Source organism: Colletotrichum acutatum (genome assembly GCF_030867785.1).
Source record: "Colletotrichum acutatum strain CBS 112980 chromosome Unknown BDZ83scaffold_138, whole genome shotgun sequence".
NCBI classification, from domain to species: domain Eukaryota; kingdom Fungi; phylum Ascomycota; class Sordariomycetes; order Glomerellales; family Glomerellaceae; genus Colletotrichum; species Colletotrichum acutatum.
In genome coordinates this window covers 25,667-53,487 of record NW_026849132.1, presented here as the reverse complement: position 1 = coordinate 53,487, position 27,821 = coordinate 25,667, and the positions used below count along the sequence as shown (strand labels likewise).

At 51.8% G+C, this 27,821-nt stretch overlaps 10 protein-coding genes across 10 annotated transcripts; 4 read left to right on the top strand and 6 right to left on the bottom strand.

The window, feature by feature from the left end:
• Window positions 1–7: 7 nt before the first annotated feature.
• Window positions 8–996, top strand: BDZ83DRAFT_589325 (uncharacterized protein; the record flags this gene model as incomplete). Its single annotated transcript, XM_060506224.1, has 3 exons — window positions 8–236; window positions 289–588; window positions 638–996. The coding sequence occupies 3 exons, from the start codon at window positions 8–10 to the stop codon at window positions 994–996; spliced, it is 888 nt and encodes a 295-aa protein (XP_060359721.1).
• A 39-nt stretch (window positions 997–1,035) lies between these two features.
• BDZ83DRAFT_535439 (uncharacterized protein) lies at window positions 1,036–1,743 on the bottom strand (the record flags this gene model as incomplete). Its single annotated transcript, XM_060503351.1, has 2 exons — window positions 1,036–1,431; window positions 1,480–1,743. Coding segments are annotated over 2 exons (660 nt in total), but the record flags the coding sequence as incomplete, so codon positions are not given.
• A 1,111-nt stretch (window positions 1,744–2,854) lies between these two features.
• BDZ83DRAFT_656295 (uncharacterized protein) lies at window positions 2,855–4,768 on the top strand (the record flags this gene model as incomplete). The annotated part of the gene is made up of 6 exons (XM_060510866.1): window positions 2,855–3,009; window positions 3,638–3,739; window positions 3,853–4,010; window positions 4,096–4,120; window positions 4,192–4,318; window positions 4,511–4,768. 6 exons carry the CDS (start codon window positions 2,855–2,857, stop codon window positions 4,766–4,768), a joined length of 825 nt encoding a protein of 274 aa, XP_060359719.1.
• A 1,387-nt stretch (window positions 4,769–6,155) lies between these two features.
• Window positions 6,156–7,967, bottom strand: BDZ83DRAFT_723412 (FAD binding domain-containing protein; the record flags this gene model as incomplete). The annotated part of the gene is made up of 6 exons (XM_060512558.1): window positions 6,156–6,654; window positions 6,709–7,021; window positions 7,091–7,262; window positions 7,354–7,517; window positions 7,563–7,827; window positions 7,881–7,967. 6 exons carry the CDS (start codon window positions 7,965–7,967, stop codon window positions 6,156–6,158), a joined length of 1,500 nt encoding a protein of 499 aa, XP_060359718.1.
• A 478-nt stretch (window positions 7,968–8,445) lies between these two features.
• On the bottom strand, window positions 8,446–10,145 carry BDZ83DRAFT_81249 (uncharacterized protein). Its single transcript, XM_060515938.1, has 7 exons — window positions 9,779–10,145; window positions 9,697–9,716; window positions 9,605–9,638; window positions 9,480–9,553; window positions 9,079–9,431; window positions 8,933–9,028; window positions 8,446–8,885 (listed from the first exon to the last, which is right to left on the bottom strand). Exons 1-7 carry the CDS (start codon window positions 9,945–9,947, stop codon window positions 8,576–8,578), a joined length of 1,056 nt encoding a protein of 351 aa, XP_060359717.1. The 5' UTR covers window positions 9,948–10,145; the 3' UTR covers window positions 8,446–8,575.
• Window positions 10,146–12,209: 2,064 nt separating this feature from the next.
• BDZ83DRAFT_81017 (uncharacterized protein) lies at window positions 12,210–12,653 on the top strand. Its single transcript, XM_060515937.1, has one exon. The coding sequence runs from the start codon at window positions 12,330–12,332 to the stop codon at window positions 12,561–12,563; it is 234 nt and encodes a 77-aa protein (XP_060359716.1). The 5' UTR covers window positions 12,210–12,329; the 3' UTR covers window positions 12,564–12,653.
• Window positions 12,654–15,027: 2,374 nt separating this feature from the next.
• On the bottom strand, window positions 15,028–16,342 carry BDZ83DRAFT_656292 (uncharacterized protein; the record flags this gene model as incomplete). Its single annotated transcript, XM_060510865.1, has 2 exons — window positions 15,028–15,314; window positions 15,565–16,342. 2 exons carry the CDS (start codon window positions 16,340–16,342, stop codon window positions 15,028–15,030), a joined length of 1,065 nt encoding a protein of 354 aa, XP_060359715.1.
• A 3,490-nt stretch (window positions 16,343–19,832) lies between these two features.
• Window positions 19,833–21,517, bottom strand: BDZ83DRAFT_80911 (uncharacterized protein). Its single transcript, XM_060515936.1, has one exon. The coding sequence runs from the start codon at window positions 21,250–21,252 to the stop codon at window positions 20,062–20,064; it is 1,191 nt and encodes a 396-aa protein (XP_060359714.1). The 5' UTR covers window positions 21,253–21,517; the 3' UTR covers window positions 19,833–20,061.
• Window positions 21,518–21,672: 155 nt separating this feature from the next.
• On the bottom strand, window positions 21,673–23,120 carry BDZ83DRAFT_656290 (uncharacterized protein; the record flags this gene model as incomplete). Its single annotated transcript, XM_060510864.1, has 5 exons — window positions 21,673–21,860; window positions 22,094–22,210; window positions 22,488–22,542; window positions 22,597–22,773; window positions 22,881–23,120. The coding sequence occupies 5 exons, from the start codon at window positions 23,118–23,120 to the stop codon at window positions 21,673–21,675; spliced, it is 777 nt and encodes a 258-aa protein (XP_060359713.1).
• A 1,354-nt stretch (window positions 23,121–24,474) lies between these two features.
• On the top strand, window positions 24,475–24,669 carry BDZ83DRAFT_589328 (uncharacterized protein; the record flags this gene model as incomplete). Its single annotated transcript, XM_060506225.1, has 1 exon — window positions 24,475–24,669. The coding sequence occupies one exon, from the start codon at window positions 24,475–24,477 to the stop codon at window positions 24,667–24,669; it is 195 nt and encodes a 64-aa protein (XP_060359712.1).
• Between the last annotated feature and the right edge of the window lie 3,152 nt (window positions 24,670–27,821).

The window sequence follows — 27,821 nt, the reverse complement described above, 5'->3', positions numbered from 1 at the left end:
CTCGACTATGGCGCCAAAGAGCTCCCCGTCTTTGCGATTCTCTGATTTTACCGACGTTAAAACCTTCGAAGCAGACGAGCCCCGTCGAAAACGAAGGAAAACATCAACAGAGACTATGGCAAAGCTTGTCAGCAACTTCAATGGCCAACAAGTCACTGACGCCATGTTGAAGGACGCTGCAAAACTTTTCAGCGAGAACTACGGCGTCTGGGGCAATGAAGGGCCTGGGAGTCCTGGTAATCATTCTCCTACCCTTGATCTATCAATATCTTGCTAAAATGTCATAAGGGAGTCGTGTCAAGATGAGCGCAGACCGCCTACGGGTGCAATGTCTTCCCGAGGGATCGAACAACACATATGTCACCATCCATATCGATGGCGTCCTAGCAGGGAATGCTTTTGCTTGCCGCTGGGAGCATGCGGATCGTCGAGTATGCTGGGTCACCCAACTGGTGGTCCACAGCAATTACCGAGAACAAAGTCTCGCAACTACTCTTCTCTTGAACTTGATCGATGACGACGATGAAGTGCTCGGGATTATGAGTTCCCATCCAGCAGCGTGTAAAGCCCTCGCGAAGGCAGTCGGAGGTAATGAACCAGACTCCTCTGGCGAACTTGTTGCTGACTAGTTATGAAGACATCAGATTTTCCGACGTTTCGATGGACTATGCTCGGGACCATGCCGCTGATGTGTTAAAGGCGTCGCCGATTGATTATGTTCGCCAGGCGCAGCTTTGCGGGCGGCTTTTTCACTCCGACGATGCTAGCGGAATGGTGTCGGGCGTGAACTCCAAGTTCTATGTTGATCACACTGAACCCCTCGATGTTCTTGCCTGGTTCCAGGAAAATGGGAACTGGCCTCTTGGTGAACTGCCTGATGGGCACGAATTTTTGTTCCTAGTGGAAAAGTCACGACGGAGGCGCTCACGATCTGCTTCGGCACGGCGTGGGTATGCAGCAACCGGGGAGAACGAGGTATCCTTAGCTACGTCCTGAATAGCTGGGTGTTCCCAGGTCGCCTCGCAAATCTGCATTTCGTAATTTACACTGGATTTCATCAAAAACGTACGTCCCAACTCCGGGCAATAAATACTCAGGCCTTCTTCTGTGGAGAACCTTCTCTGCACATGCGTACATCTTCTGTGCTCCACTCAACTCCCCCGAGCAGTAGCTGAACCAGCTGAGATGCAAGTAAATGATAGCACAAGTGAAAACTTCTTCCTCAGATGGGTTGTACTCTGCGTTGAGACGCAGAGCATTCCTCCAATGAGACTCAGATTGGCCATCAGGGTACGTGCGAGCTAACGCGATGTATAGACGAACGTGTCCAAGTCGATCGACGACATCGAAAGAGTCTATGCCACCATAGAGAATCAATAGTTCCTCCAATGATTTCCTTGCCTCACGAGGTCGACCTTCCCGAAGGTTGATCTCCGACAAAGACAAGAGGAGGCGCCGGCGGCTCTTTGAGTTAGCTACTCCAACCGATTCGAGGGCAGGTTCGAGCAATGACCTGGCTTGAAACAGGTGATAGCGTTGATCATCCTGAGATTTGTAGTCCAACTCGCAATAAAGGTCTGCCAGCGCTGTCTGAATAATGATCTTTTTGGACTTCCGCATACCATAGGTTTTGAAACATTGCTCAAAGCAGATTCTGGCACTTTCGAAGTCGCCTTGACCCCTCATAACGCGACCAACACAGTAAATTTGATCCCAAATCAATTGAACTTGGTCGCCTTGGAGATCCTTTGTGACTTGGATTTCTCGCACAATCTGGGCAGCGTCTGTGTACTTCAGTTGGTAGATAAGGTTGTTTGCTAGGGACAATTGAAGAGGTATGAGAAGGTGGCCTGGTAAATTAGGTGACCGCCGAATAAACGTATATAACTCCTGCTGAGAGCTCTGGGGATCACCAAGAAGTCGTAGGACTATGCTGCGTCGATGCACGACAGATGCCCACGTCGAGACTGGTACCAAGTCCGTGAGCATTTCTGCAGCGGCGTCGAGAAGTTGCATACTGTCGTCAAGGGAGCCAGATTTGGAAATGGTCACCAGAGCCTCGATCGTGTGGGTTGAACAGGGTATCGTGCGTCCAAAATCGTTACAGAGTCGAGCAATTTGGCGAAGAACAACACAGAAAGTAATACATTGGGGCCCATGGCTACGAAGTTAGTTCTTTGAAAGAGAACGCCAGGGTCTTGAACGCACAGCAAAGCTGACACTTGTTCCTTTGGCCAGGCAGTTAATTCCCTGCGACAAAGACCGTGATCTTGTTTTAGACCTAAGTCAATCGAGGCTTTTGTAGCCCCTAGGCCCGTTTGGAGTTTTCCCAAATCTTCAAAGTCAGGGATGGTAATTTCAAGATTGCGAGAGATTTTTGAACTCACCACCGCGGAACCTCCGGTATGAAACATCATCGATAGCATGGATTGGAGCCGCAAGTGATGTTTGGATAAGTTGGAAAGGCAGCTTGGATGCAACTACTGCCGGACTCCCCAGGAAGCTGCTGCAGTGTGCAAGGAGTATGTTGAAACGGCCCTTTGAGAAGCCAAGTACTGAATTTTTCGTATAAGTTGCGGCGCAGAGGACAAGACTGATACCGTTCAAAGCCCGGAGCTCAAGCTTGCGGTTCGTTGCCTCCTGATCATGAGCATGACTTTGCTCGAAAACGAAGCGCAAAAAGTTATTTCTGGACTTTTGTGGGCGGGGATTGTGAAGTGCTGAGCTGAAGTCGCGGGCCATCTCAACCATATCCAAAAATTGAACACCCAGTTCGTGAGCCTCATTGCATAGTTCCGGTTGGTGAAACACGTCTGCCTGAAGCCCATTCAGGCGGAGGGTGATGGAAAGAGTCATGGTGATTGAGTTGGTGCTGGACGGCGAAGTTGTCGCAAGGCACTCCAAGAGGGCAGGCTCTACTCGTCACACTGCCGCAAATTGTGGTCCTAGAGGGGACTCAATCATGTCACATGTTTTGTCGAGATACTGTTGCCTGAGGATGGTTATTAGGTAAAGAAATTATGTAATAGTCTTGAACGCATTTTACCAGTTCGGCTGCATGGCATTTCCGTAGGTTTGCAGGGATCACAACACTTTATGCACTTTCCAATCCGGTATCAACCTATCACTATCGTCCACCCGCCGACTGAAACTGCTGTATTGTCAAGTACAGTGTCGAAACCTTCTACCGCGGTGAGCTATCGATCTCGCGTTGGGCGAATACGCCGCGATTCGCTGCCCACGTCCTGTGGGTTATGTTGTTAAAACCCCTCGCATTCAGTAGTCCTTGGCGCTTTCCTGGCGTAATGTGTGCGCCGCGCGGGGCTAGGGCTGTGCGCTGGGTGGGCCCGCGTCCTCTCGTCTTGTGATAAGCGGCATCAGACGGTGGTTTGGGCAGCGCCACCCCTAACACTGCGGTACACTGTGAACTTGTAGGCGTCCCAACTACAAAGGTCCGGAACAGCCGCAAAAACTTACTCGACACGTTGTTTGGCAATCTCCTTGACTCACATTGCTTGGGCTTACTTCTGCGGGCTTCTTCTTAGTCAATATCGAAGAATTGTCTAAATGTCTCTTGAATTTCTGTTCAGAATCAAAATCTTAGATCAGCTGACTCCAACAGATTTTCCCGATCTAGCCCTGCGGGATCTACGCTTGTAGCGTTTGGTTGGGACCCGACCAAGGGGTCGGACTCGAGTCGCACGGTTCTTGGGAAATCGACTAGTTTGATGATGGCGAGGTGAGCAGCAGTTGTTGATACCCGGATCTCTGCTCTAGTTCTGGAGAACCCTAAATTTCGGTTCGTTCGAGGTCGATTGCGCAATAAAGGTCGTGATTGCACATCGACCTAAGGGTTGCAACTGTCCGAGGCGACAGAGTCACGAACCCCAGTATTGCGGCAGATGACCCGGAGCTAGAGCCGTCAGGTGCCGAAGAGGCCACGGCGAGTGGCCGACCGGACGAACGTTTTGCACTTAGAAGCTCACCTTACAACAGTCCTTGTTGGCAAGGTACGGTGTAGATACTGTGGTCTTTGATGGGCTCTTGGCGGAGCCCGTCGTGTACCGGAACTACCTAGAAGGGATTGCGAATTAGATGTTTGGGTGACACCTACCCGACTGTACGTGTACGGGATCCACATTACCTTTTGCTTTGAGCCTTCGAGGCTTGAACCGCAAATCCCATCATTAGGAACCAACTTGTGGTGGATCGCATCCGGGAAAAGAGCTTGCATGTTCTCTTAGCCGATGGTTTCAGGAGTACTCCTGCCTTTGATCCCATGCCGTCTACAATCATCATCGTCTACATCACTGGTATCGTAACCACCCAATTGCATCCAAAGCCAGAGACTTTGTTATGGGACTGGGCTGAAATGTCTATATTGACTCTGCTGTGAAACTTCTAGAGAAATACGCTGGTGCCCGTCGTGAGGCGACCTAAGACGACACTCTGTTCATCAGGTGATCGGCTAGCTCGGGTGAAATGTGCCGCGACCTATTCTCGACCGTAGAATGACGGGGATGACGGCCGTAAGGAGCGTGAAGTTGACGACAGCTCTGGCGGAGAAGTGGCAGCCAGCACAAACATGACTACCCGTTCATCGATTTTACGCCAGTCCGTCAACAATCGCAACGTTTTCCGCGACGGAAGATCAGATGGCTTCCCTGCCGTTCCTCAGTCTGACTGCCCCTTCGCGGGGCACGCAAGTCCAAGTCATAGTGGGGGTGGCGTCTTTGAGCCACATCGAGGGGGTGGCGCCGATCGCTAGCAGTTGAACACTGACTTCTCGACGTCTAATAGCAGCTTTATGTCTTCGACGTAATCCGTCCATTCGAAACGGTGGTGAAGACTCCGCCAGACCATTATGCTTGCTGACAACAGGAAACTCAATCGACTTGACTTTGAGTTATGAGGCCATGTCTGCAACATCCAGATAGCCGTCGGACATGAAGTTCCAGCCTTGACCGGCGCATCTACGCCCCACCCGAGATGCCGACCGAGCAGCAAGACCCAATTTCCGTTTCGTTTCTTGGTACGCGATTTCTTTTGCAAAAATAGCGATCCCTCAAAGCCTCGCTCTAGCTCTTCAACCTCAACAAGCTTGCGGAGGGCAACACCCATCCTTGACTGAGTGCTACATCGAAACGTCAATTCCCTTTGTAATTGGTCCATTCACGGGTCTTCTGCTGCGCCCCGCTGGGGCGTCGAGCCCGAAACCACATCACTGTGTACTGAATTTCTGGCAAGGTTAAGCCGGAGATGGAAGCTCGGCCAGTAAGGTTAGCATAATTCTTAGTCCGCGATAGACTCAGCACTACTCCTTCGATCCGTCAATGTCATTGCCGAGTCTTACGGATTCACGTCGTCCCGCAGCTGCTCTTCGGCGGTTCTATACCGAGACATACCGAGACCACACGGCTCCTGTCATTATCAAAGCCCAGAGACGACCTGTCACAGTTGAGCTAAATGGCCCCTCGTAACATTGGATGTGATTCTTGGCAGTGACCCTTCGAACGCACAATCACCTGTCCGAATCCACGTCATTGTCGGGAAAATAGGTCGTCTGGCATGTCGCACGGCGCATAGAAGCTTAAACCTATAGAGTGTGGTTCATCCTGCTTCAAACACTTATCCTTACGCTATTAGACTGACGACCTAGCGATTACAGCGTCAACTTTTACGCTGGCAATCGATGTTTTCGCACTTTTTATTGTGCACGTTCAAGGGCCGGCACGTTTGGCCTGACGATCACGTACACCAATTCAAACCCGAAACGTGATTGAGGCTTGATGACGGGTTGTCCCGAAAGCATATCCTAGTCCTCCTCTCCGTGGCAGGAGCATCTCCAAATACTGGCATACAAACCACGAAACATAGCCACTTCCATCGTGGAGATTTGAAAGCTCAACATGGTATCTGCAGTGCTCTAATGTTATTCGGACAATGCCATTGCGTACGCACCTCTTGGCAGAGGGCGCGAGATCAATATTTCACAATAAATTGTATTCGGGCGTTACGTGTCTATCGTCTATGGTTATCATGTTTTCCCTCAAAATCCATGCTAGAGATTATTCGTTTCTTGACATTTGCATGTTTCGAATTTGAGCGGCCGTCCTTACTCCCTCCATATCGAGCTCGTTGATTGAATCTAGGACTCAAACAGGGATCTGAAAGCCCGTCTTCCGAAGGTCCTGGAAAACTCTGCCTGGGTCGTACTCCAACGAAATATTCCTCATGAAGTGGACTGTTTCCTCGCCATAGTGCGAAATTGGCGTCTGATCAAAGCCGCTGTAGTTTAGGAACTCCCAGTCTTCTTGAAGTCCCTTCTCAACAGCAAACTGGTTGATGACACGCTCAAGATCGAGCAAGAGAGGCAAGATCAACTCCTGGTTCTTTGCGGTATCCACGGTGAGTGCTAGGAGCCACATGAGAGCCGAGCCGTCTGCGACCACCCTCCCAAGGCCGAGGACGTTGCCACCTCGTTCGTCGCCATGGGCCACCATCGACTTGGTCACAGGCTGGAATTGAGTGAGAAGCTCGAAGTCGGAGGCCGGAGCTGCGAGCTGCATTCTCTTCGTGTATTCGGGCACGGTACGAAGAACAAAGTCCATAAAAGCGGCGCTGTGTGAGGTCATGCCTGTCCTCCAATTGGCGCTGTGTCATGGTCAGTGACGTCGCCTCTTCGGTGGATTTCGATACGAGACGTACTAGAGTCCTAGGGGAGTTGGTCCGGTGAACTCAGGAACCATCTCTGCGACAGATCCGACGCGAGCTGTGCTTGAAACGTTGGCAATACTGGCAAATTCTCGAAAGGCGGGCGCGGAACTTTTCGCGTCACTGTTTGTTAACACTGCAACGAGGCTCAACCCCTGCTGGCCATACAGCAGAGTCACGATGGCCTGGCTCGCCGGGTCTTCGTCCATGTTGTTGACGAAATTCACGTAAGCGTTGACCACGTCGCCTGTCTTGCTCAGGTCGTAGGTTGTGATCCCGCCCCATATCTGGGTCGAACGGACGACCTCTGTGGAAAGGTCAGCCATCATTGCGCCTCGTTAGGTAGGCTCACGCCACGAAATCATTCGCCACGTACCGACATCAACCCGTGTGACGAAACCAAAGTTTCCCGAGCCCCCCTTGAGAGCTCTCCAGAGGCCAGCGTTCTCGTGTGCGTTTGCATTCACAATGGTACCATTGGCGAGGACAACCTCGAAGTTGACAACATTGTCGCAAGCGAATCCTCTCCTGTTGCTGTGGAAAGAGTACTGTCGAGAGTCAGTCTTCTTCTGTCGGGAAGAAACCGGTCTTTGCTGGGTCCGCGACAGTCTTGCACGCAGAGTGGCAGAGCATACGCACCCCACCGCCCGTAGTAAAACCCCCAACCCCGACGACAGAAGCTCGTCCTCCAACAGCCGTGACACCGAACGGATCCAGAGCGGAGTATACATCGCCCCAGTTCGAGCCTGGGCGGACGGAAGCGATGCCGGTGGTCGGGTCATATTCGGTCGAGTTCATGTAGCCTATCTCATGTGAGCTTTGATGCCAGATCAAGAGGCGATACTCACCGAAATCGACTGTGATGCCATCCTTGAGCCCGTTCGAGCCGCGGAACGCCGAGTGAGCCCCGATTCTCATTCCAAAGGAACAGTTTCGAGCAGATATGATCTGGATGGTCCTGGCGACGTCTTCAGCGGTCTGAGGCAACACCATGCAGCGAGGTGGCTCGGCCGCATTGGCGGAGTAGTATGACTCCAAACGATGGTGGAAATCCTCGTTGCACGGAGTCAAAACCTTTCCAGAAAGTACATCGTCTTTCAGGAGAGCGAGACACTTTTAGTCTAGCGTCAGTATGAGATAACGTGGTGGGTAGATTGCCGACATACACATTTGAATTCAGAGCGTTCAACGGCGGCTGATTCGATGGCGGTAGCCGCTAGGATGAATGCGACCACGAGATAAAAGATTTGCATAGTTGCTCAAGAAATGCGGAAGGAGACCGCGATTGATCGTAGAGGTCAAGAGGGACGGGAACAGAGTCGGGGTTTTATACTCACAGCTTCGCAAATCCGCCCGTATCCAGTCGCAGGCATCTAGCAGAAGTGCTCACGATCGCTCACCGCCTGAACACAGAGGAGGGATGGCCATGTTGAGGATACGAGGTCTGGGACAGCCACTGTAGACGCTGGTGCTGGGCAGCCCCGGCCCTCGCATCTGGAGTGCAATACCATGGCTCTATTGTACAGGAGCGGGGTATTGTTCACGTTGTCAGGCCATTCGGGGTAGACGCTAGCGAAACCGGGCAAGCCGAATGGTGGCATACGTGCAGCGGCCGGCAGGCCTGGGTTCGGGAGTCATGCAATCTACCCTTTCCCGGCCGGCCTGCCCAGATAGGGAGTCTGGCTCCGCCTGGCTACTTTCATATCGCTCAATCAAGGAGAGGACCGATGAGACGTTTCCGAGTAATCATAGATGTGATCTGGCGGTAAATTTGGGTCAAAGACCGTTTGTGACTCAGTAGAGAGACAGGCTTGCACCTGTTTGATGTCTCAAGCCCCTACTGTATTGTCGCCTGATGCTATCAAATATACAGAGATGCGCTCAAGACCTTTTTCTCGTGTACCGGCTCGCTCCAAGCGCTGTCAGCTCTTGCACTACCCGCACCGCTTGATTGACTTCTCGAGGCAATAATTCCCAATTCTACAATGGAATCCTGGGACTCGCGCAATTGAACTTGACTCGAGCTATCCAGGCGTGACTGTGTTGTCCCCGAGGCTCGGTTTGTGAAGGTGGATTGATTCACTATGGGGGAGTCGGGCTTGAGGGCCCTGAAGAATTGGCGCATAGCGGGCACACAAGCGCAGATTAGAAGGAGATTGATTTCAAGGAATCTTTTAACGTCAGCGAGCGTTGCAGGTCGGGATTTTGCATAACGTACGAAGTGATGTTAGCTGGCGCGGCGTCCCACGTTAGGTCCTCGCTTTGTTGGATCTTGCTGAGAAGATACAGCCGAAGGATGGAGGTGACAGTTGTTCTACGATGTACGTCAGTTCCCGTACAGACGTCTCGCGCACGGCGACGTACATTAAGCCGAGGCTGAAAAACCCTGTGAGCCTAAGCTTTCTGCCAAGGCTTGTCTGAAGTCTGAACACGGGGCGAATGGGAAGAATCAGCAACACCAAGTCCATGATGATGTTCGAGGCAGCCGTTGCCAGAAAGAGGGCCACAGCATCGAGTGACAGACTCGGGAGGCGCGAGAGGTATAGCAGCAGGGTGATGGTGACTGTGATCGTTATCAAAACACCTTGTGTGATCCTTGCAGCCTTGTATAACCACTCATCGACATAGAACGTTTCTAGATAGAGGCAGAGTATAGACGCCTTCGCACAGCCGATGGACATCATGAACGCCGGCGCCGCATTGTAACTGAGCTGTGACTGCTTGTCAATCATGGTTGTCTCATCTGAACAGGCCACGGTACACACCTCGACGTATATCCGGAATCGATCGTCTGGAATGGATACTCGCGGGAAGCACATTGTACCCATGGATATCGCGACTACGCCAACTTCGTTAGCATTTTCCATCCCCGGGTCTTGGAGGTACTTGCCGATCATCAGAATTTGCATGGCGGACGAAAACACCTGGCGTGCCGGAATGAGTCCTCGGTCTCATAAACGTGATCTCCTATCTCTTACTTACCCAGGAAAATACCACCAACACTGGGTACAGTACGTCAGTCGTGCTTTTTTGCTGTACGTCCTTCGGCTGCGTGATCACTTACTGTCATCCAGCCTGAGACGGCTATAACGATACCTGCTGTAAAGCCGCAAGAGAAGAAGGAGAGTGGAAACGCCATAGCCAACACCAAACACAACGTAGTGAAGGTAGACCAGGTTCCCGGTTGCCGCTGGAGCGACGGTGTTCGCAGAGGTAAAGCTGGGCTCAGACATGATGTTCGTGTTGTTGACTCAATGTCAATGGATTCTTCAGGTAGTCGACCACTGCCAACGTGGAGAACTCGGGGACCGTCACGTCTTATAAAGCCCGGCAGGAACTGTACGCGGAGGACGGCCGGCTCTACACCCAGTCCGGTGTGATTGAAGTCCTGAGACATCTCCTGACGGGGGAATTAAACTTTACTTTGGTGGCGGCGGCGTTGTTGAAGAATTGGCAATACGAGCATTTCCTGTCCCGAGATCCCTACCACGGATCGGCTCCTTTAATCTTGCCATGCCCCAGGTCAATTAGGAACAGGCGCGGGTATTCGTCAAAAAAGTTGCACCCACTCCTGACATACGTGCATGCTACGGTAGATCTGATAGTTCCTCTAGACTATACTCTTCACCCATGGTAGCACTGGCTGTAATGCTCTCCGCGCGATGCTGCCGCTGGAAAGCACAAATCCAACTGAGCACCACTGGAGTTGAGAGAAGCCTCCACGCCCTGTACATCAGTCTCTCGGGACAATGGCCTGGCTCATGCCCTATCTACATCGGGAACTTATGCGTCCCCGAAACTCCTCGGCGCCTCCAAGAGCATATGCAGTCACCCTTCAGCCATTGAAACCCGTCTTCCCCATCGCGTTGAGCACTTCCAGTCTAGTGTATAATGAGGTGATGAAGTCGGCTGCGGCAGATGTGATTGGCCCGCGAGCGACATCCTGATCCGGTTAGTGGGCGACTGTGCGCTGACTCGTCCGTCTGCCCCGTCTGATCGAGGCCCGGACGTTGCGGCTTGTACCGTCTGGTGTCCCTGGTTGGAAAGGACTCGGTGGGGCCCTGGGGGTTGCCGCAAGTTCAGCGCAACAAAACGGCGCGATACTTCTGGCTCGAAAGACGCCATAGGGTGCAGTTCAGCAGGGGCGTGAGAAAACCGCTCGGTGTCCACAGCCCGTTCGAGCTACGACCATCCATACTCGAGGCACGGACTTTGGGGTTGGCTAGTAACAGCGCCAGTGGCCCTTGCATAAACCTTGAAAGTAATCAGCCCTCCAGGGTCTCAGACCGGACCCCAGCCCGCAGATAGCGAGCTGCATAGGGCACAATATCCGACACGACGATCGGCCACCTTAGCCAACATCATTCAACCAAGAATTTCGGCCACCAAGCGGCGGCGAGACGCGCGCCAAGGACGATGGGTGTCACTCTTAATCCAATCCAGCTCGCTATAGCATTGCAAGGAATACCCGGCTATCGGTGCGGGGAGTGACCCGGAATATACCCTTCACACGCAATTCCCAACACACGTCTTTCCCTCTGAGTCTTTGGACCTACCGTCGCTCATCGCTAGAGAGGAGCTCACTTTTCATTGAGAGGCCAGACTATGCACGGACTGACGCCACCTACATAATCAACCCTTGGTTCAATTGATCGCGTAGATCAAAGAGTCTCAATTTGGCACAGATCACATTGAAGCAGGAACGGTATCCGCCCCGGCCATTGCAACTTGCTAATTGGTCCAGACATCCAGGGCATGCGCCAGCTTCATTACACAACACAGCCAGACAGTCTTCGGGGCTGCCAAGCGCAAGTATGTATGCCCTTTGAGTGTACATCGCGCGAGATAACTGCCTGTACACGCCGTCGGGGTTCTCGAAAGCCATAATCTGTCTGTCACTGCTTTCATTCAGTGATGAGGCTATGTCTTTGTCTTCAACATCGTATTGACCCCGTGAATGGTAGTGCTGATGCTGCTGCTCCGTTGAAAGGCACTTTCGAGCTATAAGCTACCAGGCTATCAGAGACAGGAAAGTGCTCGATTGGTTGGTGAGAAGATGTCCTCCCAGCCTTCAAAACACGCACTGCCACCCTTCGGTCCTGGCCACAACTCTTACTGCTATTTTGAAATATGCCCGCGATGTAAGAGCACATATCGCGTTGGTCATTGGACAGGTCAACAACGTCGCAAACGGAGAGCATCATGCCGGTCACCTCCATGAGTGTCTTCTCATGCTATTCTCTCTAGATAATTCTGTGGTGCGACATGTCAGCCAAATAGGCTACAAGTACCTGAATCACCGACCTTGAGATTTCCTCTCTGCATGAGCTCTTTGTAGCACTGATCTGACTTGCAGACGAATGGCTTCCCGCCGGTACATGTTGCTTTATGTTTCTGAAGGTTGCCGCGCTACACAAACGATGTTCTGCACTTCTCGCACTGGAACGGCTTCTCGCCAGTATGACGGCATACGTGAGTCTGCAACTTTCTGTACGGCCTTCATGAGGGTGTCAGTAGAGGTGGAAAAATTCGTAACATCAGCGCCCGTCGGCTTGTGGAGCGTGATGTCCTTCATGTTGAGCTGATCAGGTGTCCTGAAGTTCCTTTTCTCTGGGATGGCCATGGCACGACTGGCCGCTATCATTGTGCTGAGACTCTCATATCCTGATGTGCATGGACCATGTCATTGTACGTCGGGCAATCGTGCCTTGTCACTGGCGTTCGCAACTTATGCAATGGCGGTGCGCTCGGGTATGAATCTGTTTATGGAACCAGACATGGCTGCACTCTACTACTGCACAGGGGGTCGGATGGCTCATCATGGGGTACCTTTTGACAGCAAGCTCTGATTGATAGTATCCCCAGGCTTTAGGCTACATTGTTTGCCGCGAAAGAGCTATTAGGACGATGTTAAAGTAGTGTGATTGATGATATGAGGTTTCCCGCGGCTTGGAGAAGAAATCAAGTGAGTACATCCAATTTGATTTGATTTGATTGGATTGTATCCTAGTCGGTTTCGGCCGCTTTAGTCAGCAGCTATGCCCGGAAAGCAAGGTTTGGCCAACAGCCGACGCGCCCACGACAAGTCGCGATACCCAACTTCGCCCTGTTGTTGAATCAGGGCCAGCTATCTCCAAATTCCTCGCTGCACTGCCTACTCTCGTGTTGATTCTCTCTGTTGAAGAGCCTCTTCTTGCTGCTTTGTTTTTTCCCGTCATGATTGTTTTGCTTGCCTCAGGATTCCCTCTTTAGCGTCTTCCTGCTTCCGCTCTGTTGGTGGTAACCACTATGTCTGGTTCCGCGTACCTATAGTCTCCCCCTAGTGCTTAGCCTCGTTTGTTTCTCTTGTCTGCATCCTCTTAGACTCGCGTATCTTAGTTGAATCTGTAAATCTATTTGCTGCCTCCTGCCGGGTTTTCATGTGGCTTTGTGTTTCCATTTTGCGACCACTACCGCCGTCCACCGCCTGGAGCCAGGCTCAATGCGCGAAACATAATGCTCCAGCCGCCTCGACTCGTCCAATTACTGAGTATGAGAGCTCGTGCACAGGTTCCGCAGACATTGTCGTACGTTGAAGGGGCGATAATCCTTCTTCATGGAGGGGGCGACAAGCGACCAATCTGTCTGTAATCTGTAGTATTTGCGGTATCGATTGTAGCATGCCTGGTGTCGGGTTCTTTCTCTGTGCAAGAGGTGATACGGTTGTGTCGGGCTCGTCGTCGTTGCTGTCGCGGGACGTTGCAAACTTTGTCGAGGGTGATAGGCGACCCATAACCTATCGGTGGCTGTTGTGTTGATTCGTGTTTGAGCGCGGTCCTTGTGCTTCGCGTGATAACCCGTGACCCGTCGTGCTTTGTGGCTTGCTCTCGAGTTTTCGTGGTCAGAGCCCGCTCGCGGCCACGAGCAGGCTTTTTGGATGCGGAATCAATGCCGAGGATGACATTGTATCCAAAGCGACCTCTGCAAGCGCGAGCGGGCGTATGTCGATCAATATGGTGCTGGTTTCAAAAACTTCGTTCTCGCTGCTGTTGGTATTTTTCCTACATCCAATCGTGTGTCAATTGTAGTTACGCAAGGTACAAGACCAATTGGATAGAAGTGCGGCGACATAGTTATTCCGAGAGAGCGAAGCGGGTCGGATTGCATGTACTTGGCTGACTAAAGCATTCATGTCTTGCTGCACCCCGCTTCGAGGAAACTCATTACTACTCGATTATTGCCCCACGTCAGGCTAGGCACATGAATGATGAAGTGCGACTTCGAACGTGATGGCCCAACTCAAAGCGGCCAAACAAGCAACAACTCATCGACATTGCGGGACAAACGCATCACCTCCAGCGACGCAGGACGATAATCAATTTAGTATTACTGGCCTGCAACCGGCATAAGAAGCGACACCTAAATTGTTGGTATGTCAGCAGGTGGCTGTGGTTACATCACAACCACTGACCTTGGCGTCCTGGCAGCAAGACCGCTGGAGCTCTGTCGACTTCGCCAGGCTGTCTACGGCAAGTCACGACATGGAACTATTTAGCTTCTGCACTTTGTCACATGCTGTCCCAAAGCCACGTCACACCTGCATCGTAATCGGGAGATCTTATGACCTCAAAAGCTCAGCATGGTATCACAGGCAAGGAAAGAGGAGACGGCCACAAACGCTAGCTTTCTTCTAAGTACAGTATTAGCCAGCTTCTCATGCCTTTTGATTGACCAGGTGCCTTTTTCTCCGTCCACGATTCTATAAGTGGCTGAGTAGTGTGGCTGAGGTGCACTTTCAGGAAGCACGTGCACAACTGCCTGAGGGGTCAGTGGACCCCGACTGTACGCTTGGGCATCAAGATCCGGAGCAAACTTCGCCATATCATCCTCGCAATTTCTCGGCTTCAACGTTCACAGCCATGGAAGTTACTGGGATACACCAGCGGAATCATCGTTCATCCTGAGTAAGAACTTCTGTCATTCATTGTTGCTTTACTAACCAACCCTCAGCGTGTTCAATTTTCTAGCCGCACGACCTCTACCAGACGATTTGCAGTATCACGATTTCGAGTCACCGTATTTTCGCACACAATGTCTGGGGTCGTCGGAAGCAAAGCCTTGGAAGGGGAAAAAGAATATTTACCAGCACACCATGAGTTCACGGTCGAAGATCAAAAACTCGTCATTGCAGAAGGGATGATGATTATGCTCTTTAAGGGGAATGAAAGCAAGGCTTTTTGGTACGGGAAGAATACGGGTCCCGACGGAATCTCTGTTTTGAAAGGTTACAGAGTCAGGACATTCAACGCGAATGTGCAATTCCAGCGTTGACAACTATCTTTCCATCTCTGAAGATCGAAACTCCAAATACTGCACGATATCCCACCCTGCCTTGTATCCTACTGTCAGAACAAAGGAGATGTCTGCTTGATCGTTGTCGGGAATCATGGCACAAATAGCACCCGTCCGCATTTCATCCGAGGATAGAGATTCCGCGTCCTTTTGCCTCTCCCAACACCACTGACGGCCGGTGTGTATGCCTTGCAGGAAAGGAGAGGTGCCAGGCAGAACACCTTCAAGCTTGTCGCCCCGGGCCGCCACAAATTGGAAAACCGCTCCTCCTATCACAAGGTCAATACGTTGCCTTCCAATGTCACACCTCTGCCGTAGACTCACTGTTGGGGTTCAAGTTCGGAGCGTTGTCCTCGGGTGTCATCACCGGGCATATCAAACTCTCCGGTTCAAGAACTAACGGACCCGAATGACTGATTACATTCGCAAGCCGTCGCTTCTTGTTGCTTGGTTCCGGCGGTAGTAGACCTAGTATCATCAGAAACTTACTGTAAATATAGATAGGTTATATGAACTTACCTGCCACCATTTGAGCGATAATTGAGGTATCTTGGCGACAAATTCCTCGAAGGACATCGATGAACATCTCCCTTGTTTCTTGAAAAATCGAACACTCCCCTATAGCGCGCGGAAACAACTCGACGAAGACGTCAAAGAGGTCTTGTTCCTTTATATTTGTGATACATGTCTCTGTCAAGGAGTACAAAGCCAAAAGAAGCCAATCGATAGGCCTTTCTGGGTGAGAGGAGCAAAGTTTGACAAGAGGCGACAAAATCTGGCTCACATCGCCGCTTTGCACAAGCTCTTTGGCATTAGTCTCGAAGTAATCGCGTCGCCTTCTTTGAGCATTACGCTTAGTAAGAGTACTTAAAAGTGTTTTGTTTCGCTCTATGCCCCCTCGAAGAGTAGCAAAAGCCGTGGCGGCTTGAAGCCTCTTCTGATGTGTACTGAGGGAGTCATCCAGGCCGAATATTGCTGTATCCTCAGCCACAGAAATCCCCGCTCTTTGAGTCTGTGAGGATCGCGATGATTTAGCCATCAGTAAGACGACGACGCGGGCGGTAAGAAACGTAACGTGCACGGCGCTGAAGATCGCGGCGAGGGAGGTGTGGAGGGCGGCACTGTATGCGGCAGCTAATACGGTGACGAGAACGACAACAACAATAACGAGGACGACAACAAGGACGACAAGGACGACGGCAACGAGCACGACAACGATGACGGCAACGAGGACGATAACAAGGACGACAACGACGACGGCAACGAGGGCGACAACCAGGCTGGCATTTAGTCTCATGCTATTTGCGGCATTTAATGCGGCAGACCGTAGGGTAGGGGAGGGACTTTGTCAGCATAACCCTGAGTGCGGGGCACCAAGCACAAGATTGACGAAACCAATGAGGGCGACAGCAAGGGCGGCAGCGAGGACGACAGCAAGGGCGGCAGCGAGGGCGGCAGCGAGGGCGGCAGCGAGGGCGGCAGTCCGGAGCGTGGCAACTGGCTAGAGGCTGGTCTCAGTTTTCTAGTCCCGATTAGGTATAGCCATCGTTCAATCACATTTACTGCTTGATTCAACCTCAAGCAGGTATCATTTGTTCGTTCCCACAGTTTGGTTATGCCCTTGAAGTAGGCAAGATTATGGGTGCGAGCGAGTAAACACACCGGCTTGGGGATCAACGCATGTAAGGTGAACTGTCATTCTAGGATCTCATGGCATTGTGTCTTGGTATCTCATTTAGCACCATCTCAGTTACCAAGCGAGAATCTCATCTCGAATTGATTCCCACAGAACAATAGGGGTTCGAAATTGAGCCTTTGCATTCGAAAATTCTTTGTAGCTATTCCGAGGCTGCGTACTACGTCCTTCGCGTGAATGAGAAACGAATATATCGACAGTTGACCTAGTTGCAGTATGTACCAGGCTTCTACCGGAGGACCCGGCATTCCAATGCGTTCCGATGGTACGTCAAATAACAATAACTTGGATCCATTCATCCCTACGCCGGAAAGAGTAATGCATTGCTGGATATGGAGGTGCCGGTCTGAATACATGAAACCCAGATATTGTTGCAAACTTCGGAGGCAGCGCCAACATCTTAGTGAGCACTGGCAGTCTGGCCGCATGTCAGGCCAGCCGATGATGAGAACTGCAAGCCGTAGTCAGGACCCATATCCGAGGGTGTATGCATGCTACCGATTTCCATAGATCCGGGCCTTCCCTCCCCTGTCTTTCAGCTACGACGCTTTGAAGCTCGCGAAGGGAGAAAGGGTTGAGCCAATCCCCAATTGGGACGTCAACCGGGCTGCACCAGTTATCACCAGCATGCTGTCAATGGACTTTGAAGCAATAGCAGGTATATGGCCGCAGGATGGGTCTACGTATGAGATCACTGGGAATTAACAAGGAAGGTGAATGATTCTCGCTGTGTTTGAGTAGTATTAGACAGACATCTGCAATGAAATGGTTACTATAAAATGCACTTTGAATTCTTATCACTGCTAATATTCTCGCACAATACGTCCTACTTCATTCGTGATTTCGTGTAGCTCATTCTGGACCACATAGATCTCGATTCATTCCAAGATCGAAATGCAACCAAAGAAGGTATGTCCAAACATAAGGAATGCCTACGAGACTTTCTAAATCTCTACTCCGCCAGTCTCGCTTTATCAAACTCGCAATGTCAAACAACCGAAATCCTCCTCCACCTCCGCCTCCTTCTCCGCCTCCACCAGCTGCTCCACAGGAAACCACATCCATGACCGAAGTTGGCAGCGTGACGGAGATAGTTCGACTCTGATCATGTCGATTTCAGGTTTCGAAGATCAGTGAGTTTCGTTAAGGTCGACCGAGTTCGGCTCGTTCTATTACTGAATTCACAATTATTGTTAGAGCTTGGGTTCCAGCAGATATTGCTCTGTGTTAAGAGGACAACAATTCCTTTTCCGAAAGGGATGTTTAATGAACCAAATCGTGTATAGTTCGTGGTATGGTGGAAGAAATGAGTCTAGTGTTTTCTTGGTTTAGAGAACGACACGTCCTGCGAGGTGCGTTGCTCGTTGTGGAACATAAGCGTTGTCGAAGTTAATAGGCAATTGGTAGCCTTTCGATCGTACTTGTCTCAATGATGATGGTTTGGGCACGATTATGATGCTCGACGCAATAGCATCGTGGCATGTCTTCTTTCACCGGTTGCTCTTGTGTTTTTCTTCTTGCAGAGCTTTCCTCTGACCATACTTAATGTCCTTGCTCCAGTGTATTCAGTTGAGATGATGAAACCTGATTTGGAGCAACTCTTTCAACAAGAAGGGAGGTTGGGCGAGGTTTCGATCGGTGATCTATTCTACGAATCCGCTTTAGGTTTGGGTAATTGATCCTACACCGTCATCAGCTACTCTTGTATCAGTAGCTATCTGGGAAGTATGGTTAGCGAGCCGTCGATGCGTCACGGTAAACTGCCACGCCTCGCCTCGCCCTTCATTGAAGTCAGGGTCAACTATTCACGAAGCTCCTCGCTGCACTTTACATCCAATCATCTGTGCCATCTGTTGAAGAGTAGGTCATCATCCTGCTGCATTTTCCCCTCTCCATTGCGATGCCTCCCGAATCCATCTACCACGAACTTCTGCTTCGGCGGCCGCCAGTGCTTGCCACCAAGGCTGGCTGTGCATGCCTACAGCCTTCATTCGGTGCCCCGCTTCGTCTGTTCAAGATGTCTGCATCCTCTCGGCTCGGGCGAAGTATTTCTTCCATGAACCAGCGGGACATCGTTGCCTCCTGCCAAATTCCTCTATGGATGTTCGTCTTCATGTTTTGACCACCACGGCCGTCCACCATATTGCTCTGATCATCGTCCATGCACAGCATGCCTACTGTCTGACGCTCTCTCATGTAGAAGGCCGTACCGTTCTGCCAGGCTCGCGGCCATCGTCGTCATTATCGCCATCGTCGTTGTCATGGAATGTCGCTAACTGGTCGGCTATAGTTGACGACCCAGAGCCAATCGGGGGCTGGCAGGGTGGTCTCTGTTTTGACGCAGGTATCGTCCCTTGTGTAATGATTCGTTGCTGCCCGTGGTAGTGGTTGTCTCTCGACGCGCTTGACTTGGCGACTTACTCTCGCAATTCGCGTTTGCAAACTCGCTCGAGTAATCAACGGCGAGGATAGATCGCCTTCAGAAACGTGGGTTGGTGCGTACTCTATCGGTTTGATGCGGTTTTCCAAATTTGTCCAGGCTGCTGGTGAGGTTGTTTCCCCAGGAAGAATATTGGGTAAGCAGCCGGAGCTTACATAATCAGCATCTGCCACCACCTGGTCACATTAACCCCGCAGGTGAGCCGCACAAAATCAGCCGAGTCTGAATCTGAACGTTATTGGAGCAGACCATACTCCTATCATCAAGATGCCCTCAAGTACGTAGCTTGCGAAGCACAGACGACAGAAGCTTCGATGGCCGCGTTCACTCCTTCTCTCAGCTTTGTATCGCGTGCAACGCCTGTCGTGTACCATCGTTTTGAACTCGGTGAAGACAGACTGCAACTCGCAATAGACGCCGGGAAAGATCTCACTGGCGAAGTTCTAGTGCATCCACACGAAATCGGGGCCTGGTATCAAAATACAGGAAGACTGAGCAAGTTCGCGTGGCGAGAAATACACTCTAAATTATGGGATTATGCATCCGACGACGAGATAGTGAGGTGTGTTCAAAAAAGTCCTGGTGAATGCGCCACGCTGACATCCAAGAGACGTAAAATTAGAGGCAACGAGCCTGTCGACCTCGACGTGACTAAAGGCGTCGCCATGCTTGAGCCTGGACGCCGGCTCGTCGAGAGGTCGAAAGCCTTGATCATCCCCATAGGTGAACGGCATGCTACCAAAGTGCGCATGACAGCAAAGGGTAATGTCTACCCAGACCTGGAATGGGACACTGGCGTATATTACTTGCTAGAACCAGAGGTTTCTTTGACGCCGGTCGAAAAGCCGATCTTATTCGTCTTCGTAGTACTTAGGCCTTGCTAATATTGTATGCGCTGTCTTATGTCCCCCAAAGATGCCATGTTCGTTGTACACACCATTGAGGCAACATCAACTTCCTGGCTGTTTCTTTCTAATTGCCTGTGCAAGAAATATGTCTCGGGCTCCACAAATGCCACTGTGTAGTTCATCATGGCACTTTCGTCCACGTCAGACAGTGCGCTGCCGGTGCCGAATCCTGGACCCTGGAGTTGCGGACGGAGCCGGCTGAGGTTCGTCATAGTCGTGTTTGGAGTTATGGCATGTGGATGATAGCTATCTCGAGAGTCTTGGTTTTCAGCGCATTCCCACGGTACCTCTGCCACAGACTGCCCTCGAACATTCATCCTGAGGTGGGAGGGATCGTGGGCAGGTCTGCCGAATGTCGACAATGATGCCTGAGACTGGTACTGTTCATACCCAGCCATGTGAGGACTCGCGGTGGTCTGTTCCGCCAGTTGTGTCTGCATCCTCTCCGGATCTGTAGGCAAGGAGCCCAGCGAGCGGTGCTGGTGACCCGCCAGACAGATATCGTATGCAGGAAACGGAGTGTTCGTCACGGCATGTGTGGCGAAGTCCCATTGAGGCAAGTGACTGATATATTCTGGAGCCATCGGGATCGTGTTGGTTAAGGTCCAAGGCTGCACCACGAATGCCGGATGCGAAGACATTTCCGCTGTGCTTTCACTGTATTGGGGAGGAGTGGTTGGGTGGTGAACGGAGGACGATAGAGACTGTTGTGACTGCTGTGTTGGCGATTGTTGAGATATTGGAGTGTTGTAAAGCATTCTGGCACGCTCATCTGACTGGGCTATCGCGCAAGTAGTTGGCTGTTGATCGACCAAGGCCGACTGCCCGTCAACGGGATCGCTTCGATCTGTGTTCTGGAGCGGAAGGTCTTTGGCCAAGCTGTCGAAGACAACTTGATGTGGCTCATCAGAGAGTAAAGTATTGCATGAATGGTTGTGATGGGCCCCATGAGGGCGGGAACGGCCTGTAGTGCGGTGCGAGCGGTGCGTGCGAATCTTATTTTTCAGACAGCTATAGTCTTTGACGATGTAGTCCCACAACGCCTTTTCAAGGGCTGCAAATTCTTCCGCATATTGTTTGGCTTCTGGCGCATCAAGCTGTTCGAAAAACTCCCTGTGCTTGGGATGGTCTTCCGCTTGAGGGACAGAGCGAAAACTATTCATAGTCAATGAATTGTCCTTGCCCGTGAGAATGAGAGAGCTGACGTTGCATCTGTAATTACCAGGCAGCTCGCCACGATGGTACCGGCGGCATGTCTTCGAAGAATCATGTCCGTAGTCCTCCCGAACTCCAGCCACCTGGCGTGGTCAATCGAGGATAACGCTGTTTTGCAACGGGCCACATGAGCCTTGAAGGCGCTTAGCCCGCGGTATCCCCATGTCTTTCGACACTGAAAGAACTCTCCAGCTCGAATCCTGAACGCGATCGTCCCTCGTATGAAGTGCACCGGGCTGTGGCGGTCGAACTTGGTTACACTATCCGGTACAGCTGCGAAGAATTCCTTGGGAGACTCTTGCCAATTTCCACTTTCTTGTCTCAAGGCGGACAAGGCTGACAATGCAGGGGATGCATTCAACTCGGGTCTATCTTCGTGGAGCGTCGGGTTGTGATTGTCGGAGGGCGGAGTCGGGTTCGGCGGAGGGAGCTCTTGGGACCGCGGAAGAGAGACCCGCATCGTCCGGGGGCGTAGGGCATGTCTCTTGAACCAAGGCGTCGGCGCGGCGAGCTGTCAATGGCTGGCAGGCTCGGATTTTGCGGTCAGGCTGGCGTACTGCGTCGATGCTGGTCTGACGTCGCTCGATTGTTGTCAGGATGCGGATCGATTGTGTGGAAAGACGAGTTGACAGGAGACAGAGAGACGCGGGCGCCTGCTTCAGGACCGAGCTCAGTGGCACCAGCCGACTTGACGCTTAGTTTGCGAGTTCGGCAAAACAGGCTAGCGCAGTTGACTGCCCCACTGGGTCCTCTGATCCCCTGTTCAGATTTGATGGGCCTCACGCCTACCTATTTTACCGAACTCCCAACTTTTTGCGAGTTCGGCCAAATAGGTAAAGCCTCGCCGGGGGGTGTTCATCTGCTGCAGCTTCTTATCCACTCCCATCCTCCCATGTCCACCCCACCCTGCACAATACTTACACGTGTAGTGTGCGCATAGTTCCAAGCCGGCTAGCTTGGGTTCTGTCTTCGACACCCTCTCCGCTCAGCGATACCGTGCGCCGCATTATCGACCCTGGTACGGTGATGTGCACCCTTGCCTTACGCTTACCGTTTTCGCCGAACTCGCAACTTTTTTCGAGTTCGGCCAAAAGAGTAAAGCGTCACCGTGGGGTGTGCATCTGCTGCTACATCGTCTCCGACACACCCCAGCATGTGCCTAGCCCATCTCGATACTACCTACCATCCTCGCCAATGTAGTGTGCTAAAGCTAACCAGGCTAGCTTCAAGTCTTGGCCCTGATTGCACACGTCGAGTTCTGAACCCTGGTATCATGATATGCACGCCCTTACTTCACGCTTACCGGATTCAACGAACTCGCAATCTTTTGCGAGTTCGGCCAAAAGAGTAAAGCGTGATGCAACGGCGTGCGTTTGCTCACGCTGGATCTCCGCCCCAGCCAATCTACTGAGTACATCATGGACTCCAACTGAGACTTGGAAGTCGGCAGCCTTTGGCGGGCCACGGAACTCTCAGCTTGTAGGTACTCCTACCAACGCCCGCCACTAGTGTCCCGGCTGCGTGCACCCAGAACCTGGGTCTACCTTTCAGGAGCTGTGGGAAATCATTCACTTACCAGGGCGAAAGATCTTCTAGCTGATATCGGTACATCCACGGGCCACAAACTGAAATTGGGTGTCCCAGGCGGCTCTCGCGGGTGAGATCGACGAGATTGTTGTACCGGCGCGTTGTCCCAAGTCTCTCGACTCCTCGATTGTCGAAGGCTTTTTCCAGCCCCCACATCTATCGCATGGCACGAGCCCGACCCCGCATTCGCAGCTCCCAACCCCGGCGATTGGCCAACCCATTCAGTCATGTTTCAATCACCGCAGAGGGCCATCTGTTGAGCAGTCCGGATTTGTGCCATCGCTCTTGAGTATGAGATCAAAGGCGCTTGCCATTAGAAAGATGGTCTAGCTGCGAGGACGCCCTTTTTTCTGTCCGCGGCGTGCTCATGGAGATATAGCAACGCCTTCTACAGCCTATTCATGTGAGTGGAGTCGGATGACTCTTCACAGGACCCTGGCCTTTCCCATCAAGAACAGCAATCGCAAGACGGCTAGTTGAAGTGCGACAAAGGGACAGCAACTGAAAGGGCATTCCAGTCGTGTAGTACATTATATGACCCCCGACTCTGACTCCGCGAGCCCAGCATAGCTAGGCCCGAACGCAACCGTCCATGCTTCATGAAATACCGACCTTGTAGTGCCCGTGGTAATGCGTCAGGGCCAAGCTCGGCGGCGGAGTCCCGCGGACCTGAGGTACCTTGTCGTAACTTCCCAGAAAGGGGCCAACGGTGATACGATTGATCCATCAATGCAAAGGTGATGTGCTTTTCGCGCCACTCTTTGTGTGGAGTGCACCAGACAGTCATCTCGGGGGGGAGGCTTTACGGCCGTTGGACCAACAAGGGGAGATGTCCGCGACCCTGCCCTTGGCCCGCCGATAGCGTGAACAGCATCCTAGTGTACTTTCCTCTCTGATTCTATAGTGCGACGGAGGCCAGGAATGGCCGTTCAGATCGATGCCGGCTCTGTCGAGTCCAGAGTGTGCATCGCTTCAACACTAGCATGCAGGTCAGATGCGCTATTGGACCACCAAAGGCAATGGCGACCTCTATCCATTAACTTGAAGCAGTCACACAGGACCATCCAGAGTGTGTGTCGGTTGCTTGAATAGGCATTTCGGTCTTCTTCTGTTCTCACCTTGGCGAACCTGCCAGGACTTCAGTGGGGTTTGTGACTGCCGCCCCATCATCATTCTCTCGAGCCGCGCGGAGCGCTGGCAGACTTGCTGCAATGTGATATGGCCTTGTCAAGAACTTGGTTAGAGAAAGCTCTTCATAGCACCATCATCTATTTACATCTGAGCTGTAGCATGTGGAGCTAAAATCATTCAACGGAGGCGATCTGTTCCCGTGGTCGGCATGCACGTTCGTATCATTAGGGCGCGATCGTCCGTCACTTTGACCGTACGATACTTTAGCTCCTTACAAGAACCCAGACCACGATACAAGCTGACAGCCAATCATTGGAAAGATGAACCTGCGGACGATCGAACGTGCCCGAGGGTAACCCCACCCTCGCGTATGTTATATTAAACTTGTGCATCATACGCTCCCTTCACAGCAATTTAGCAGCCATCGATTCAGTCCCGCTGAACTCGACATGATGTGCAATTATACAAAGCGTGAACTTCACTGCGGCCACGTCCGATATATTGTGTCGGAATGGTGCGTCGTCTATTCCAGCACCCACCGACCATGCCCGCCTCTCGTTACGTTTCACGAAGTCCGCGGCGATGGAATCTGTGGTGACTGTAAACCATCCACTCCGGTTGCATGGGAATCTATGATTAACCGGTAAGAACAGTCCCTCGTCGTGAATGTGGCTTGTCTGAACAAAATAGCAACGCCAAACCATGTCCACTGCAATTTTAAGGTGCAATCGACGGTGATGGGGAGGCTTCGTAGACAAGGAGTCGATCTCGTTCCGGAAGGCTTTGCGCGTACTCGGGTGCAAATGGCCCATCTTCAAAGCCAGTGGAACGCAGAATGGTAATCCAAAAACTTTGTACATATCATGGCTGTGAGAGCAGGGGCTTCAAAACTCTTTGGGAAGAAGCTTTGTGCGTCACCTCTGTCGTTGGTCTTGCGTCTGAAGCTTCATAACAGAGCTGTGATCGACGGTCGGGAGTTTCTGCCAGATTGTCAATCGTCCATCAATACTATCAGATGGCTGTGGAGAAATAATTCAATACGCTTATCCTCACGCTAGGGCGGCCAACATTGGTGTCTCATCACAATCCGCGCGGGGCCGAGGCAAGTCCTTCCATGGTTAAACTCAATTCACAGGACACCAGAGTACTGTTTGCGGACAGCTAGGCTGTTATGGCGATCAGTTTGCTCATTCTTATGAGGCCCTTTACCCGCTTCGAAACTGGGAGCTGAGCCACCGCTTCCCTCCGTCAACGGAAGACTTCTAAATTTCATACGAGCAGGTTCTTGCCGATACCCATGGACGCCAATACTCTCAGTCTATTTCGCTGGCTTGAGCATGACAGCAAAAGCCCCGAGAAAGAATCAGACTCGATCCTATTCGTAAAAACAACCAAGGTAACGTTCAGAGTCCTATCCTTCATCACTTGAAGTTTCTCTAATACACGCAGGTCGTCGTCCTTCGCCATAACTCGCTTAGCGAAAGGGTGGTGTCGGTCGAATATCGCAATGTAGCACGCTCATCCTGTCCCGGTTGGTTGCATGTCATAGGAAGGGCATCGCTGGCCTGGCAAAAGCTGCGGACTCGCTGGGTCTCGAAACCACAGGCGTTTTCGAAACAGCACAACACAGTGTCGAATGAGATTCAGGATTCGGTACTTTCAGCTATCATAAAGTCTGGATAGATTAAGAGCGCGGCTTCCCCCACCACGGGCATGGTGGTTCGCATCCTAAGCAATTCAGAGTCGAAGGCGAAGTTTATTGGGGCCCAACGCTTCCTGGGCCCGACTTTCGTGGTAACTGGTGGATGGTGGCCATAGGAATGACTGGAAAGCCAGACCGAAGAGAATGATGTGACTGGTTTCGTGGTGGCACCGCTCATGGTCCCCTCAGTCACCATTTTTACCATATCTCGCTGCGGTTCGTGAAGGCGACGTGCCAAACCGGCGACTTTTATGAGCTGGGATTTGGAGTGTTTGACCAAAGTGACCAAGCTGTGCCATAACCATGAGGAGTTGGACCAATGAAGAGGCATGCATGCAGTGAGGCAAGGTGCTTTGTTGTGGACAACTTCCCACCGTGACTCTAATTCGGCTGTTCCAGCTGCTCCAGGGCGCGTTCAGTATGCATCAATATTTTGCCTGTCTCAAATCCACGTTCGTGATTGGCTCTAGCTAAGACTTGCTGTCAGGGTGGCTGTAAACGTAGCTCGTTGGGGGGGGGGGGCGGACTGCTGTATTGGTCTTCATCATTCTCAGCCATCGTTTGAGAGATAACCCAATGACGGATAGCGTCTCCAATGGCAGCCACTTTGAGAAGGTGGACAAGATTATCTACTGAGAAGCGATCTTACCACTGCTGGGAAACGCGGTATAATTGCTTTCACTCAGTGGCTAGCGACTCAGATCTCTCTACGTTTGCGCGTACCACTGGGCGCAGTGTCGTCATGACCTAGATCTCTCCCTGACAGTCTACGTCTGGCCACACAGCAATCCAGGCTGCCTGTAGTGACATCAACGATTGGATTCATTATCAGGAGCAGACTTCAGCCAAGGATCTGTGGCCCTCGGCAAATGAAGGCATGATGCGTTCGACGATGCGGGTCTATGCACGCATTGTGAAAGAAAGCTGTAGTGCATAGTGCTTTTGTGATGCGCTCCGAAGATCGTGCCCTAGCCGCCATGTGTACAAAGCCATCGTCAGCTACAACCCATAAGACATCTCACTGGAGCTGGAGTATACTGTGCCGCCGCATCTGCGCAGGATCTTCGGGTCCCCGCGCAAAATTCCACACCCCAATTTCCCGCCCCTTTTCTTTCCGCCAGATACTGGACTACCTAACCCAACTTTACAAACCTGTTTATGATCCACGTTTGCTCATCGCTTCCGCCATATCTCCGGTCAGGCGATGGTGCGAACAGCATGTCGAGACGACCAAAGTCCGCCCACTCATCCACTTGAAGTCTCAGTCGGTGTCACAACGGAACGTCAACGGCGACGGGAACGGCGAAGAATGCGCCTCGTGCAGGAAGTAATAAAGTAGATAAAAAGCCAGGCTGTCATATATGCATGCGACTTCCGTGTGCTGTGTGGATGCCCAGTGATTGACTTGTATGGGCCGTCCATCAACAACCCGATAAGTTTGAAGGAGGTCGCCGTTCCTGCTCACGCCTGTTGGCGGACTGTACTACCCTGGTGCGCGGGACGTATCAGGCGGTCTCGAGCGCAACTTCCGGACATGATGCTGTGCGATTTTCTCAGCAATAAGTTTGGCATGCCCAAGGCAAAGCCCAATGCTCTGAGCTGGCAGACCTGTCACTGCTATACTCTGTGGGCTGTCACAAATTGACTTCCCACGCTATAGGTTGTCTCTTCAGCGCGATAGGCTCATCGTGAAGAGCCAGAGTCAGAGCTACTAGCGGAAAGAGGGAGAGAGTGCTGCATTCGTGGACGATGAGTGGGGACCTCCAAATTCTGTTGAAGATTGCGCACCAGAGCTTTGTGGAAAGCCACGTCTTGCTCTTTTCGACTCTTACGTCCATGGCGGCCGGTCTCCTCGCTACAACTAAGCCTTAGAGAGTCAATAAACCTGTCGCTAACGATTCACACGGAGCGAGCGCCAAGGACGTCTGTAGACTGATTGGGCTCTCTGACCATTTCGAGACCCAGGCGTGGCCAAAGGCAGCCAACAAAATTTCGAGCGAAAGCCTGGAATGCTCTAGCTGGACTGGTGCAGGGGAAAACCCCTGCTGGCTGCCGCACCTCGTACAAGAAAACAACATCACTATCCGAATGAGAGCT